The 15,967-nt window shown below is 30.4% G+C and overlaps 2 protein-coding genes across 2 annotated transcripts; both read right to left on the bottom strand.

The window, feature by feature from the left end:
• Positions 1–1,645: 1,645 nt before the first annotated feature.
• On the bottom strand, positions 1,646–6,097 carry LOC145743414 (G-protein coupled receptor 84-like). Its single transcript, XM_082561368.1, has 9 exons — positions 6,064–6,097; positions 4,943–5,140; positions 4,112–4,234; positions 3,597–3,789; positions 3,329–3,460; positions 3,077–3,159; positions 2,773–2,854; positions 2,195–2,331; positions 1,646–2,022 (listed from the first exon to the last, which is right to left on the bottom strand). The coding sequence occupies exons 2-9, from the start codon at positions 4,981–4,983 to the stop codon at positions 1,857–1,859; spliced, it is 957 nt and encodes a 318-aa protein (XP_082417494.1). The 5' UTR covers positions 4,984–5,140; positions 6,064–6,097; the 3' UTR covers positions 1,646–1,856.
• A 2,538-nt stretch (positions 6,098–8,635) lies between these two features.
• On the bottom strand, positions 8,636–15,878 carry LOC145743076 (uncharacterized). The gene is made up of 12 exons (XM_082560958.1): positions 15,718–15,878; positions 14,630–14,784; positions 14,194–14,266; positions 13,718–13,794; positions 13,183–13,255; positions 12,647–12,720; positions 12,158–12,354; positions 11,764–11,859; positions 11,570–11,669; positions 9,488–9,760; positions 9,047–9,191; positions 8,636–8,776 (listed from the first exon to the last, which is right to left on the bottom strand). Exons 1-12 carry the CDS (start codon positions 15,853–15,855, stop codon positions 8,678–8,680), a joined length of 1,500 nt encoding a protein of 499 aa, XP_082417084.1. The 5' UTR covers positions 15,856–15,878; the 3' UTR covers positions 8,636–8,677.
• Between the last annotated feature and the right edge of the window lie 89 nt (positions 15,879–15,967).

Below are 15,967 nucleotides of genomic sequence, written 5' to 3' on the forward strand. Positions count from 1 at the left end.
AACGAAGTCAAACCACGTTTAGCGTAACTCACACATGAGTGTTTGTATATCCTTTTACACGTAACAATGGAGGATTGTGAATTAGAAAAACGCGTTTGTTAAATCTAGAATGCGGGGAAAAATATCGAATTATTAAGCAGTCGCATAACCTTAAAAAAATGTCGATAAATCTGGTGCTTAACTCTAAAATTATAATCTCGAATAATATCTCATTTCTTTCACATTATAGCTATAATAAATAGGTTTTCTTAGTAAAGAATTAAATTTTAACACATTTTAAAAATGTCTTGAAAACAAATGTGTTAGATTGGTGATAATTTTTAGATTTGATAAAAATAAACACCACAAAAATTCAATTTCTAATTTAAGTCTTAATATAACGCGAATTTTATATTTTTGTCGTTTGAAAGGTTATTTTACCACAAGACATTTAAGATTCCGGTTTTTATTTTTTTTAGATACCTAAATATATACTCTGTTTATCTGTTCATACATACCCTCTGTGACGTCATAAGACTTTCTTTTATGTGTATATATTTTACCTTTAACTTCTAATAAAAATTTTAATTTTTAAGCAAATTAAAATAAGTTTTTGTTAAACAGTTTATTTAAATTCCTTCTAAATATTCTAAATTTTTTGAAGCTGTAACCTTTTAACCTTGAGCCTATTTGTTATACAATAAACATTATACAAAACTGTTGTTCTAAAATTGTGTCTAATTCCTAAATAATTTAAACTCTTAAAAACAAAACTTTTATTGTAATAAACCTTAAGTATTTACAAAAACATTTTAGTTCTTAATTACAGGCGCATAGTTTTCAGACCTTTACCGACCGACTACGTTTTATTTAGCCCACCGTCGCGGTAAGAGGGTTACTAAGACCTGCGGGGTAGAGTAGCTCATTTCGTGAACGAAAATCTTTAAAAATGAAATTTTTTTTGAAGGTTTTTTAGTAAATACTTTTGACCTTTTTTTTCTACGTTGCCAAACACTTGAAAAAAAGAATTTTGTATTGTAGTTTAACTGTTAATTAAAACTTATTTGTAAAAATAAAACGATCCTTATTAAATAAATGTTTAATTAAAAATTAATAAAAAAATTTGCTAAAAATCGAAATTTAGTTTTAATAAAAGAAATTGTGTATTTTACTTTTTCGAATTAAATTTAAATTAATCGCAAATAATAAGATTTGTCGAATCACATCTGCTACTGTGACGTCATAATCCCTTGATCTTCCGCGCAAAATAAATGAATTTAAATTGAAGGAAGTCGGCCCAAAATTTTGAACATTTTTTTTTTTAATTTAATTTTTTTTATTCCACTGGGAAATCAAACATTGTTTTAAATAATTGATTCTGTGACGTCACTAATATACATTGTTAGGTATTTTTAAAGATAAATCAGTTAATTTAATTTAGTGATTTTTTATTAATTATTTATTTTAATAAATAACTTTGTTTAAAAAAAATTATTTTATTTTAAAACAAGTTTTAATATTTTTAATGTTTTAACATTTGAAGCAAAATTAATATTTGTTACCAAACATTTTAATTAATTTTAATTAATTAATTAAGATTATTTTTGTAAAGTATTTGAAATTACTTAAAATTTTCATCAACCTTATATTGAAAAAAGTTATTGTTGTACGACAATCAAACAAACAATGTGAAACAATAAAAGTTTAAACAATGTGGAACAAGGAACACCATTGTTGTGAAACATTAAAATCAGAAAAATTTGCATTTTGTGAATTAAAACTTACCCACAATGCAAAACAATGTTCACCATTGTTAAAAACAAAGAAAAATAAACCATTGTGCTCCAGTGTTTAACAATGCTAACAATGGCCTTACTTCAACAATGTAAACATGATTTAAATGAAGAGTAAAGCTTCTTCAAAATCCTCTTGTATTCTTTGCGCATGCGCTTGTGCAGCAGAGCGTAAATACAAGGGTTCACGCAACTATTCAACCATGCCAAGTTCGAAGCAGCCATGTGGAACCGAGGATCGAAAGTTGCGCTGTGACGTCAAAAAATTATACATTACGTCATAAAACAAAATGTGACGTCATAAAACAAAAATTGCGTTGTAAAACATAAACATAATTTAAATTTTTTTTTTAAATTTTACAAAATTAGTGACGTCATCGTTTACATGTTTTTACATATACGAGACGTCACTGATGACGTACCTTCCAGGTATTAGATTCATGACAAGACTTGGAAGAAAAAGAAGAGTGAAAGTCAAACAAACAATGATACTGAGGAACACTAGGTGCTGCTCGCGAGCTTGTCTCATTGATCTACTCCGGGATCGAACCAAGACTCTCTACGTCATAATTTAGTTGTAACGTCATGATCATATTAAAAATATTTTTAATTTAAACTAAAACATTAAAATTCATTAAAAAAATCTGTTAAATAAATAAAACAATTAAATTTTAAATTACTTTGAAAATCAAAATATTTTTAATAAATACTTGTTCAAGATTGCGTGCAAAAATATAAAAATATTTGAGCAAAAGAATTTTAAAATGATTTTAAAATCAACAAATAAAAAACTTAAAATATTTTGGGTAAACAAATATTGAAGCTGGGAGCCAGAATTTTAAATTATTCGAATTTTGACAAATTACAAATTTCTTCAATTTCAAAGTTGGTTAAATTTAGTAAACAAATTAGCTGACATGATAATGGCTTTTAGTGGATATTGTTTTCTATTAAACTTATATTGACGTAACAATCATTTAATTATGACGTCATTACTTACAGTACTCGGACTCGCGGAGTTCGAGGAAAGCGAGGAATTTTGTCTTTTCATCGACATCGCGATTTGGGAAATTCTTCGTATTCTAAATGTATATTATTACGTCACAATTATAACACATTTATTATATTATGACGTCACAATTACGAACAAGCATTAAACTATAAAGTCACAACTACAAACAAGCATTAAACCATGACGTCACAAATGCGAAGAAACATTGTATTATGACGTCACAAGTATAAACAACTTTTACACTATGACGTCACAAACATGAACAAGCATTAAAATCTGACATCATAATTACCGATAAAGTGCCGGACTACTCTGAGATTCAGACATTCCTCCACTCAAATTGCTCCGAACAGATTGTTGTGCAGCACGTGATATCTACGTCATAGTGACGTCATATAAAAAAGTATTGTGCATAAATTTAAATCGAAAAATAAATTTTAAAAAAATAATAAACCAAAAAAAGTTAAATATATATCTAACTATTACGTCACAAAAGTAAAAAAAACACAATGACTCCAGACAATAAATAATGACGTCATAATACCTTGGCTGGAGATCGATAAGAATGGGATTGAGATTCGATTCTCAAGTTGTTTGCATGAACATAATAAACAATCGCCGAATAACTCACCACCATCAGCGCTGTTGGGATAAATTGGAACACCACTCGAAGCACCTGCGTCATAATCGCTTAGTGTGACGTCATTAAAATAAAATTACGTCAAAAGCACAATTATTGAAAACAATAAAAAATTTTTAAAAAATCTTCGATTTATTTCTATTGTTTTACGTCATAATAAACGTATTGTTACCTTCATGTAGGTGAGCCAGAAACCACGTGGTTCAAGATAAGTACAGAGGAACTGACATTTGTTCCATCCAGTAATCGAATGTTCCTTCATAGACATCGACGTAATAAAAACCGGTGCTAACACTAGAGGCGCTGTGACCCAGCAAAACAGAAAAATTCCTTTTAGCTTCCGACCGGCGAAAAACATCTTGTATCTGTGACGTCATAAAGCGATAATAATTTTTATTGTGACGTCATTACAGTAGATACTACGTAAAATATCGCAGTTTTAAGCAAAATTAGACCAAAATAATGTAAAAATGTGGCAATAAAAAGACAAAAACAACATAAACTAAAAGTAAAGTGAAATTTGTAAAAAAATCTTAAAATGGTTTATTTTTACAATTAAATCCTACTCTAGTAGTTACTTCTTACATTTCAATAACCCATTGAAATTTAGAGATTTCGACTTAATATAAAACCACAGAAACCGAAAAATTCTATTTAAATTGTGACGTCACAAACATTAATAATTACTTATCAGGAAACACGACTCCCATGAATCGATTAATTGTGATGACAACAAGAAAGACAATCGAAGTGTAACCACAAGAGAAGTAGAAGTAGGCCTGCACTTTGCACCATTGCATACCAAACGGCCTGAACGTAAATTGAATCATTTAATTTTACGAACAAGTTGGAAAAATTAAGTTTTAAGCGTTTGTGGGGTGTGCTGTTGTGACGTGTTTAAGCTATCTGTAAACGCCAAACTTAAGGATGAAAAGTGTGGCATTGGTGTTTAAGCTATCAGTAAATGCTGGGCTTAAAAGGATGAATAATGTGGCATTGGCGCGGCTCGAACCCGAAACCTTTTGGTGTGTTTAAGCTATCTGTAAACGCCGGGCTTAAGAGCAAATAATGTGGCATTGGTGCGGCTTAAACCCGAAACCTTTTAGTGTGTTTAAGCTATCTGTAAACGCCGGGCTTTAGGGCAAATAATGTGGTATTGGTGCGGCTTAAACCCGAAACCTTTTGGTGTGTTTAAGCTATCCGAAAACGCCAAACTCAAGGGGCCAATAGTGTGGTATTGGCGCGACTCGAACCTGAAACTTTTCGACTCGTAATTCAATGCCATGACCGTGGTTTAGCTATTTATAACACTACCTTGGTTATGCCCTCGTTTTACCCTTAACTTACCCACGCCATCTTGCGGATGAGTATTTTATTTATTTTCCGATGTCAATAACTCGTTTTATATTTATATTTCCCAAAAACATAGATTTTATTATCAGTTAACTTACAACATGAAAGCAGTGGGAATCAAACCTAAGACCTTAACTTTAACAACTTTCTAAATATCCATCTTACCAGTACATGTAATGATAACTGATCATGTGGAACGGTAACATGACCAGTGACGTAATAAGGTCAACGACGCTCAGGTTAACAATAAACAAATTAAAGCTGTTTTTTCGGAGTTGGTGATTCCCCAAAACAGCGACGATTGTCAACAAATTTGCAAACCCGACGAAGATGGCGACATAGCCGGTGGTGAAACCGAAATACCTACGTCACAATAAAATAATAATCTAATATATGACGTCACAAAAAAAATAAAATCTTGGTAAACTGTTTTAAAAATTAACAAAACGCTAATATTTTAAAATAATAAGAAGCTTTCTACAATTACGTCATAGCTACACGATATGCAAGTATAGTGACGTCACAATCTCAAGTGTTTTAATTACAAACAAATTAAAAAACCATGAATAACTCCCAGCGGCAAGTTTAATAAATAATTATAATTCTTTTTAATAACTTTTAAAACTTTAACTTAGATTAATAAACTCAGTCAATATATATTTATAAATGACTCCTTGCATATTACCGAAAAATATTTGCCCGAAAAATCTCATTTTACCGACAAAAAAACTTTATTATCTCCCTCTATCCACCCTAACCTTTATCAAGTGGTCGGCAACCACCAAGCCGCGGCCCGGTGCTGGTCCATGAGCAGTACGTTACCGGGCCGTATTTTTTTCGAGGTTAAATGCTTAGAAACAGAAACGTCATTTTTGATTTGTAAGCTTATTTTGTCGTAGAAACATTTAAAAATGTTCATTATCTATTTGATGAAGAAATTAATTGCTTTAACCTTATTTGCGTCTCTTGAAACATCATTATTAGCTAAACTGATTAATTTCTTTCACTCAAAAATGCAAAAAAAATTGTTTTTTAAAGGCTGGTCCGCTAAAAAGATTCCAGTTTTAAATCGGTCCGCAGTGCGAAAAGGGTTGCCGACCCCTGAATACTAAAAAATGTCTTTTAATTACTGTAAAAATCGACGTTGATTTCGGTTAAATGTAATTTTCGGTAACATAAAAGTATGCCAATCAGAAAACAAAACTTAAACTAAAAACCAATCTATTTTTAAATTTAATTTTCACAACTAAATTGAGGATATTTTTAAATAAAATAAAGTTTCTTACCTAAAAGAGATAGTGGCGTTCAAGTTGCTGTCGTTCATCATATTTTGTTGAATGTTTTAATTCAATCAAAATCAAGCTTTTATATCTTTAACAAGCATTGGAGGAGGGTAAAGGCGGGCAATAGTTGCTTGATTTCTTGTTTCAAACAGTCGAACTTTATTAAAACCTGCCTTTAACCTGTATTTTTTTGTAATTTTGTTGCCAGATACTTAACTATACTAACTTAATCAAAAGTTGTTGTACATAAACTTAATTATTAATGCAATTTTGCGTTTTTTTGGAAATTCCAAGCGCGTTATTCATTGCTAAATTAACTTTTATAAAAATGTCCCAAATTCTAGAAATAATTTCGTTATCAGATAAGTTGAGTACATACAACATGAGGTCGCTTAATGTTTTAAATTAACATCTAATATGTAACAAATCCAACAATCTTAAATTTCTTAATTCTCAAGACTGCGCTACTGCTTAAGACTCAACTAAGTTGAACCAAAAGCGTTCCTATCTTAAGGTTGACTCAAACTGAACAAGTTTAAAATAGTTTGAGGCAACTTAACATCTGAGGTTCGAAACCACTTATAACCCAAATTTTAATTTATTTTTAATTTAGTTGTTACTGATGTTTAGAGTTCAAATCCCACCGACAGTAAAATTTTAAATCACGTTTTTAAAAAACTAATTAAACATGAAAAGTTAAATTAATTATAACTTGTTTAATGACTCAAGTTGAAAAATTAAAACCAGTTAAAATTGTCCGCAAACAAACGAATTTATTTCATAACTGTTTCGTAACAAAAAAATTAATTTAAAACAGCCTTATCGCGATGTCGCCCATGAATATTTCTGTGGTTTTTAAAATATTTAATCAAATATTTCGACAAATTAAAACGGTTTTAAAAAGGTCAGAATTCGGGAATCATTATTTTATACAATCCATCTTTGTGACGTCATAACCCCCCAAAAATTCCATCTATCTTTGTGACGTCATAATCAAAAATAACAAGTCGAGAATTTCTTCTTTTATTGCATGCAATACAAGTGTGACGTAATAATCATATCTTTGTTACAGCAATAATTGAGGTTTTTAGACATAAAACTGGTTGTTATTATGACGTCACTATACTAAAAACAATTACAAAGCAATATAATAAATGGCAATATACAAAGATGTGTAATAAAAATAAAAAATTCAATTTTTTTAATTAATCCGCATTAATTAATTACTAATTAAATTCATAAAAATTTTTGATTTTAAATTAATTTAAAATATTCAATAATAGGTAATAAAAAATATTACAATAAAAACCTTGTTTTAACAAATATAAATAATTTTGATATAATTTTTTAAATCAGTAACATTTAAAATATAAAAATCTGTGAACACTTTACTTTTAATTGCAATTAACATTAATTAGAATATAGAAACCTATATTTACTTAAACTTAAATTATTCCTAAACTGCATTGTTTGTTAAAACAAAAATAATAGTAAATAAAACCAAATTTATACACACAAAAAAGCTAATATTAAAAGTTTTAAATGAGGTTTTGAAAATATTTTTACTTTTAAGAACACATTTAAATTTGTTAATTTTACACATAAAGCTTTAATACAAACTTAGTTAATATAAAAACAAATAAACCATTAGTAAAAATTTAAGTGTTAAAATAATAAAACCGTATTAAAATTTTAAATAATATCTCCCATATTTGGGGAGGCGAAATTTAAGGCAATGGAAAATGAAGGGACGGAAAATGAAGGAATCGGAAAATGAAGGAATCGGAAAATGAAAGAACGAAAAATGAAGAAACGGAAAATGAAGGAACTGAAAATGAAGAAATGGAAATAAAGGAACCTGAAAATGAAGGAAAGATTCCGCCCTCTCTTTTTTTTGCTTTCCTTCATTTTCCTTTTCTTCATTTTCCGTTCCTTTAATTTTCATTCCCTCATTTTCAGGCGACCCATATATTCTTACATTAATATCAAACCAGGTATCTTTGTATATAAACATATTATAACAATTGACCACTAAACCAATGTTAAAATAATATACGGAATCTAAAAGTCAATCTTTAACACAAGAAGTTTAAACAAATTTCTTTATCCACAAGTTATATAAACTTTAATGTCATTATCATGCGTGAACGCTATCTTAAATATAAGCAAGCCCCCTATATACAATAATAACCCCCTTTACATGAGTAAACCTCTATATTAGTGACCCCCTTTATACAATAGTAACCATTATATATGTGTGACCCAAAAATTTAAGTGACCCCTATATATTAGTGACCCCTATATTTTAGTGACCCCTATATATTAGTGATCCCTATTTTTTAGTGACTCTTATATTTTAGTAAACCCTATATATTAGTGACCCCTATACAATAGTAACCCCTATATTTTAGTGACCCCTATATTTTAGTGAACCCTATATATGTGTGTTACCTATATGCTAGTAACCCCTATTTAATGGTAACCCCCATTATAAGTTACCCCCATTTCCTAGTTACCCCTATATTAGTTTTCCCCATATGTTAGTTAAGTTAGTGACCCCCTTTACATAATTAACCCCCCCAATACATTAGTCAACCCCCTGTAAGTTAGTGCCCCCCTAAATACTTGTGACCATTGGCCCCAGTTTATTACCCAGCCCGTTGTTGGCTTGGGGACCCATTCTGTTGGATGGAAGGGGACCACATCTGTTCGACCTCTGTAAAAGTTGTTGTAAAGTTTATTTTATAAAATGAATATTTAATATTTTACATAAAATGCACAATTAGTCTTAACTATAGCCTATATAAAAAGTTTAACTTCTAAACAACCACTAAATATAAATTAAATAAAAGAATTCGACTTAAAATACAGTTTAAAAATTTAAAAAAACACAGTTTAAAATAGTAAAAAAAAAATTTAAAAAACAATAATTATATTATTTTATTTTTATAAACTGAAAAAAAGTGAAATAAAAGTTTATCTTTACTTGGGGTCCATTTCTGTTCATTCTGCTTGGACCCATTGGGTTTACATAAGTTTTAATTAATAAATCAGGGTTATGACCCATACACAGGCTGGGGTTAGGTCCCACCGGTTTAAGGCGAAGTTTTGAACCCGTGCTGAAAGTTTGTCTAAATAATAATTAATTTAATTTATTTTTTTAACAAACATATGTGAATAGAATTGAACTTAATTAAGACTTAAAACTAAATTTTTTTTTGTAATTTTTTTTGTATATATTTTTATCCTCGATGTGGGAAAGTCGAATGCGCAACTTAAACATAGAGTAACAACAGTTACTCCGAAAATTAGACTAATCTTCCACCAAGTTCCTTAAAATATTGGTTTAAATCTCCTAAACAACTTTTTAACTTTTTGGAAATTAATTTCTTAGTAATTAGAAAATTTTTAAAACACCAAAATTCACCTTTTTTGAGCTTTTGTAACTTTTGTCATGTATTTCTTCATCCTCATTGCTGTGGAACCCATAGATGTAGAAGCACCCATTGTTGGGCCCATTGTTGAACCCATTGTTGACCCCATTGTTGATCCCATTGTTGAACCTATTTTTGATCCCATTGTTGGCCCCATTGTTGAACCCATTGTTCCTATTGTATCCATGAATGATGAAATACTGTTGTCAAGGAAACTGGTGTCAATACTTTTTGTTTGAGGGGATTCCCCACCAAATACTTTTGGACTGCAAAAAAATTGTATTTCAACAAAAGATTTTATTTTTTTAATTATATTAAATTTTGATGTGGTAAGATTGACTTAAACATAGAGTAACATGAGTTACGACTTAAACATGGAGTAACATCAGTTACACTGACCCAGTCTCGAGTTGCCTTTAGCAGTTTGGGATTTTATAGATTATAATTGCCCGATAATTATGCTGCTGATTAAGTGCTGGGTCAGCAGAAAATTATACCGATTACAATGCCTTACTTAAAGAGATGGTTCGGTCGTAGAGTTTCTTTTTTAATTATGTTGGAATTTTTCCAACTAGCACGAAGATACCATTATTTAAAAAATTGGTCAAGTAGTTTTTGAGATATCGGGATTTGAAAGTAAATATTGTAAATAGGGAAAGTCCCAACGCTCGCGAGTCACGTGACGCACGACGTCATCGTCGTAAGATCATATGCTGGCAGACATAGGAAAATGACCTTATTTTGTCCTCTTTGACCCGTTTGTTGTACTTTTTTAAAAATAAATTTTGCAGTAAACAAACTTAACATAAAAAGCAATATTTAGCCATATTATATAAGACATTTTTTACTTTTAAAGTATTTTTAATTAGGTAGGCCCTATTTGAAAAATTCTAACAAATTAAGGTTAAGTTGTTGATTTTGGAAATTTACCAGCCAAAAACGGCTAAGATTGGCTGACAAACAATTACAAGAAACAGACAGGTCAATTGAGTGTTACTGAAGCAACGGTTACCTGTTAGAACAGTAAGTTTTGCTTAAAACTTAATATATCCGACAATTTTGTTGGGTTTCATATAAAAATAGTTCTAATCACTAAACGTCACATGGGTTATAAGACACATAAAGTACATAATACATCAATAAACTATAAACTAAATACTCTGGTTAACATCTTTTATAGATTTTTTAATTAATAATTCCAAACAATTTTTAATATAACGCATAATATACCTAAGTATTTGTACCCCTGGCAACAAATAATAATGTTTGCTGCCCTCCTTAACTTTAGTTTGTGCTTAACACTTGAAAAAATATAACTAAAATAATTGTTATAGTAAAACCAAAATAAAAGTATATATCGTCTATATAGGCTATATACGCCAATTTGAACAATTTGACAATATATTAGTTAACAACAATGAAGTGATTTTATTTTAAACAAAACTAAGACTGTGTCAACAGTAAACTTTGCTTTAATAAGACTTAGTTGACCTGTCTTTTTCTTGCAAGAATTTGTAAGCGTTTTTGGCTGGTAAATTTTTAAAATTAACAGCATAGCCATAATTTGTTAATTTTTTTAAATACGGCCTACCTAATTAAAAATACTTTAAAAGTAAAAAATGTCTTATATAATATGGCTAAATATTGCTTTTTATGTTAAGTTTGTTTTCTGCAAAAAAAATTTATAAAAAAGTACAACAAACGGGTCAGAGAGGACAATTTAGGTCATTTTTCTATGTCTGCCAGCATATGATTTTACGACGATGACGTCGTGCGTCACGTGACTCGCGAGCGTTGGGACTTTCCCTATTTACAATGTTTACCTTCAAATCCCGATATCTCAAAAACTACTTAACCAATTTTTAAAATAATGGTATCCTCGTGCAAGTTGGAAAAATTTCAACATAATTAAAAAAGAAACTCTACAACCGAACCATCTCTTTAAGGGTACAACAGCACGAGAGAAGTTGGGATTAAACCCAAGACTCACATAGCAAAGTGTTCTTACTACTACACCATGCTGGAGATAACTAAACTATCAGTCATTAAAATTTTTATTAAATGTTCTAACTTACGCTAAGTCAACTTTTCTTTTTACTTCAGGTTCTTTTTTCTTTTCCATTTCTCTCATTTTATTTCTCTTCTCTTCTGTTTCAACTTGTTGCTTCAGAATTCCTAAAAATTTGTGTCAAAAAAATAAATAATTAAGTATACAGCCATAAGTAACTGTGATGTCATAGTTGAAACAGAATGAATTGTGACATCATACCTTCAGTAACATTGATGTCATAATTAGAAGCAGTCAAGCACATGTTTATCGTCACTTCGGGCAAGTTGGGAAACTTTTTTTTCATTTTTCTCATCACTAAAAAAAACAAAAATTGTAAAATTTACTTAAATTGAATTTTTTTTTGTATATATCTTTATCCTCGATGTGGGGAAGTCGAATGCGCGACTTAAACTTAGAGTAATAACAGTTACTCCAACCCAGTCTCGAGTTGCCTCTGGCAGTTTGGGATATTATAGATTATAATTGCCCGATAAGTATTGGCTCAGCAGAAGTTTGTAATATTTATAGCGCCTTACTCAAGGGCGCTACAGCATGAGAGCAGTGGGGATTGAACTCATTTAAAAACTTAAAATAAAAAAAATATTTATTTTACATTCTAGTTTTTCAACAATTGAAATTTTCTTTGGTTCCACTTTTTTTGGTTCGACCTTCTTGAATATGACCTTGGCTGATGGGGGCTTGGTTGGAGTTGCTTTAGGGCGGGGGGCACTCTCTGCTCGTATATGCCCCAATGTTACTAACCCGAATCTTGCCCCATCTAAACTGTTACCCGATAAAACAAGTTGTTCTCTAAAAATATATTTTTAAAGTGTTAGATACAAATTTGATTTTTTGTTACCCTAACCCAGTTGACTTTAGCAGTTTGAGATATTTTTAACTATGATTGCCCGATAATTAGGCTGCTTCAGCATAAGAGCAGTGGGAACCAAACCCTGAACCTGGTGTATGTTTTTTTACCTTAAAAAAACTAGAAAAGGTATGTTATAAGTAAAATTTAAACACAGAATTGTTACACATTATAACATTTAGTGGAGGTAATTTGAACTGAGACTCTAAAAAGTTAAAACTTGAGTTAACTCACTTAATCTCTGAAATCCTGGCACCAGGAAACTGAATTTTCAACTTTGAGACCAAGTTTCCTGCTGGAGCAACTTTCTAATAACAACAAATATTAATATTTAACAATATTTTACTCTCTTTCTGTTAACACAATAAAATATTTGTTGTAACAAAAATGTTTTAAAATATTAAAAATATTGACCGGCAGCGTGGTGTAGTGGTAAGAACACTTGCTACACCACACATGAGATTATGGATTCAATCCCCACTGATCTCATGCTGTAGCGCCCTTAAGTAAGGCGCTATAAACAGCATGAACTCCTGCTAAGCCAACACTTAATCAGCAGCATAATTATCGGGCAATTATAATCTATAATATCCCAAACTGTCAAAGTCAACTCGAGACTGGGTCGGAGTAACTGTTGTTACTCTATGTTTAAGTCGCGCATTCGACTTTCCCACATCGAGAATAAATTTATATACAAAAAAAAATTACCAAATTGCATCAACTTATTACGATTAAGTTTTTAATACAATTCATAATACTCTGTTACAAACCTTTGAATAACCCATATCTGATAAAGCTGATTCGGCTGATGTTAAATTATTAACATGAGTTCTCAACACTGAGCTATGAGATATAGATGTTAAATATTAACTATTACATTTCTTAAATAAACATTTTGTTAATTAGTAACTTAATCTTTAAAATCAACTTTTTAAAAACTAAATCATATTCAATAAAATAGTTATAAATAAATAAACAAAATTTTTCAGTAATTCTAGTTCTTTAGGATAAGTCAAAAATTTTTTTTCCAAAATTTATTTATCCTAAATATGGAAAAGTTGACTTTTATGACTTAAACATAGAGTAACATTAGTTACCCTGACCCAGTCTTGAGTTGACTTTGCCAGTTTAGAATACTATTAATTATTATTGCCCGATAATTAAGCTGTTGATTAAGTATTGGCTCAGCAGGAGCATACCATTTAAAACACCTTACTCAAGGGTGCTACAGCATGAGATCAGTGGGGATTGAACCCATGACCTCATGTAGTGGGACCAAGTGCATCAAATTGCTGTAGTTATTACCTTGCAAGATCAGCAGATATATCAAACTCTCTCATGAGAATATTCATCTTTGATTCATTCACAATAATAACAACTTTCTGTAAAGTTAAAAGGTTTTATTTAAAGTGTTTATCAAGTTTAAATATAATAGTTTTTTAGAGTGACAATTGTTGCATGGTTGAGTTTTAAAGACTTATAAGAGGTCCTGGGTTCAATTCCCACTGCTGCCATGTTGTCATGCCCTTATGTAAGATGGTATAAATGATAACATCTGCTAATCAGCAGCTTAATTATCAGGTAATTAAAATCTATAATATTCCAAACTGCTGAAGGCAACTCGAGACTAGCTCAGGATAACAAATACTAGTTTATTATTTTTGTTTTATCCCTAATGCAAGAATACTGATTTTACAGCTAAGACTTAGGTTAACTTTGTAAGAATTTTGATGCTTGAGATATTCACAAAAGTTGATGAAATAAATAATATTTAAATTTACCTTCACATATCCCAGTTCTGCAAGTTTTATTCTTGACATACTTAAAACATTTTTAGAATTCTTCAAAACTGATCTGAAAGATTAAAATCCCAAAAATTTAAATATAAAATACTACAAGCTTTTTTATATCTTTATCTTCGATGTAAAAAGATCAAAGGCAAGACTTAAACATAGAGTAACATAAGTTACTCTGACCCAGTCTCGAGTTGCCTGTGGCAGTTTGGGATATTATAGATTATAATTGCCCGATAATTATACTGCTGATTGAGTGCCCGCACCGTTTATAGCACCTTACTCAAGAGCGCTACAGCATGAGATCAGTGGGGATTGAACCCACGACCTCATGTGTGGTGTAACAAGTGTTCCTACTACTACACCATGCTGCCGGTTAAATATTATATTATTATTGTTTTTTAATAAAAGTGAAAACCCTTACTCTGCAATAGATTCCTCGATATCGTATTCCTTCAACAGAAGTTTTACTTTACTATGATCAGCTTCCATAAACGTGGTTGACTCAAAACTTGTCTCCGTTGGTTTAGCATAACTTGTTGGCCCAGCAGCATGGTAAGTAAAAGTTGGTTGGGGTTGCTTTAAAACAAAGATTTTAATTTTTTGGATTTTAAAATAGGCTTAATATGTTAATTTAGTTTCAACTTTATAGGGATTTTTTTTAGGTAAAATATTAAATAAAAATTTACTTTATTGATATAACGAAAAAAGTTAAAAATTATTTCTGTTAGAATCCTCTTTTATTTATAAAGTAACAACTAATATTTATAACTATTTATATGTTAAACATTACACAAATTCTAATTTTTATTATTATTTGCATATTTTTTAACAAGCTTGGAGTAATACTTTGAACAATTATAATCTATATTATCCTAAACTGGCAAAGTCAACTCGAGACTGGGTCAAGGTAACTGATGTTACTCAATGTTTAGACCGTAAAGTTGGGCTTCCCACATTGAGGATAAATTATTACAAAAAAAATCTTACATTGTGTGAAAATATAAAAAAAAACACAAAAACATTTAACAAAATGTAGTGAAAAAGGGTAACCTAAAAAATATACTAAATAGAATGGATTTAATGTATATTAAATAGTTTTTTATTAAAAAAATGGCATAAATTGACCCCTAATTTTTTTTGTATATATCTTTATCCTCGATGTGGGAAAGTTGAATGCGCGACTTAAACATGGAGTAACATCAGTTATTCCGACCTAGTCTCAAGTTGCCTGTGGCAGTTTTGGACATTATAGATTATAATTGCCCAATAATTATGCTGCTGATTAAGTGCTGGCTCAGCAGGAGTTCATACCGTTTATAGCGCCTTACTCTAGGGCACTACAGCATGAGATCAGTGGGGATTGAACCCACGACCTGATGTGTGGTGTAACAAGTGTTCTTACCACTACACCACGCTGCCGATGTTAAATATAGGCTATACACAGTTAATACAAGCAAAAACCATTCAATTATGTATATTTTGTGCGGGATAATAAAACATCACAAGCACCTGCTGAGTATCAAGTCCTGGATGTGTCCACTGAGTGGTTTTGGTGCGGTGATTGAGGTAGAACCAACGTTTAGAAGAAGGATCGTATTTTGCTTCCCATCCAGGCGGTAAAGGTGCCCGATTTTGCATGGGAAACATATTAGCTTAATATTTGTTAAATAAAATCTAAAATTAAAAGATTTTGGTTAACATATTTTAAAATGTAATCAAAATAAGAATTTAATTTCGCAAACCTAAAATAATTACTATC

This window comes from Corella eumyota, chromosome 2 (genome assembly GCF_963082875.1).
Source record: "Corella eumyota chromosome 2, kaCorEumy4.1, whole genome shotgun sequence".
NCBI lineage: Eukaryota > Metazoa > Chordata > Ascidiacea > Phlebobranchia > Corellidae > Corella > Corella eumyota.

What these genes read in the sequence shown, in the direction of transcription:
- LOC145743076 (XM_082560958.1), bottom strand. Translation starts at nt 15,855, where the DNA reads ATGTTTCCCATGCAAAATCGGGCACCTTTACCGCCTGGATGGGAAGCA. An exon ending in ATATCTGCTGATCTTGCAAG is followed by an intron (nt 13,256 to 13,717) that starts GTAATAACTACA and finishes TATATCTCATAG; the next exon opens with CTCAGTGTTGAGAACTCATG. An exon ending in AAAAGAAAAGTTGACTTAGC is followed by an intron (nt 9,761 to 11,569) that starts GTAAGTTAGAAC and finishes ATTTTTTTGCAG; the next exon opens with TCCAAAAGTATTTGGTGGGG.
- LOC145743414 (XM_082561368.1), bottom strand. Translation starts at nt 4,983, where the DNA reads ATGTTACCGTTCCACATGATCAGTTATCATTACATGTACTG. An exon ending in AGTTATCATTACATGTACTG is followed by an intron (nt 4,235 to 4,942) that starts GTAAGATGGATA and finishes ATTTACGTTCAG; the next exon opens with GCCGTTTGGTATGCAATGGT. An exon ending in AGTAGTCCGGCACTTTATCG is followed by an intron (nt 2,855 to 3,076) that starts GTAATTATGATG and finishes ATATACATTTAG; the next exon opens with AATACGAAGAATTTCCCAAA.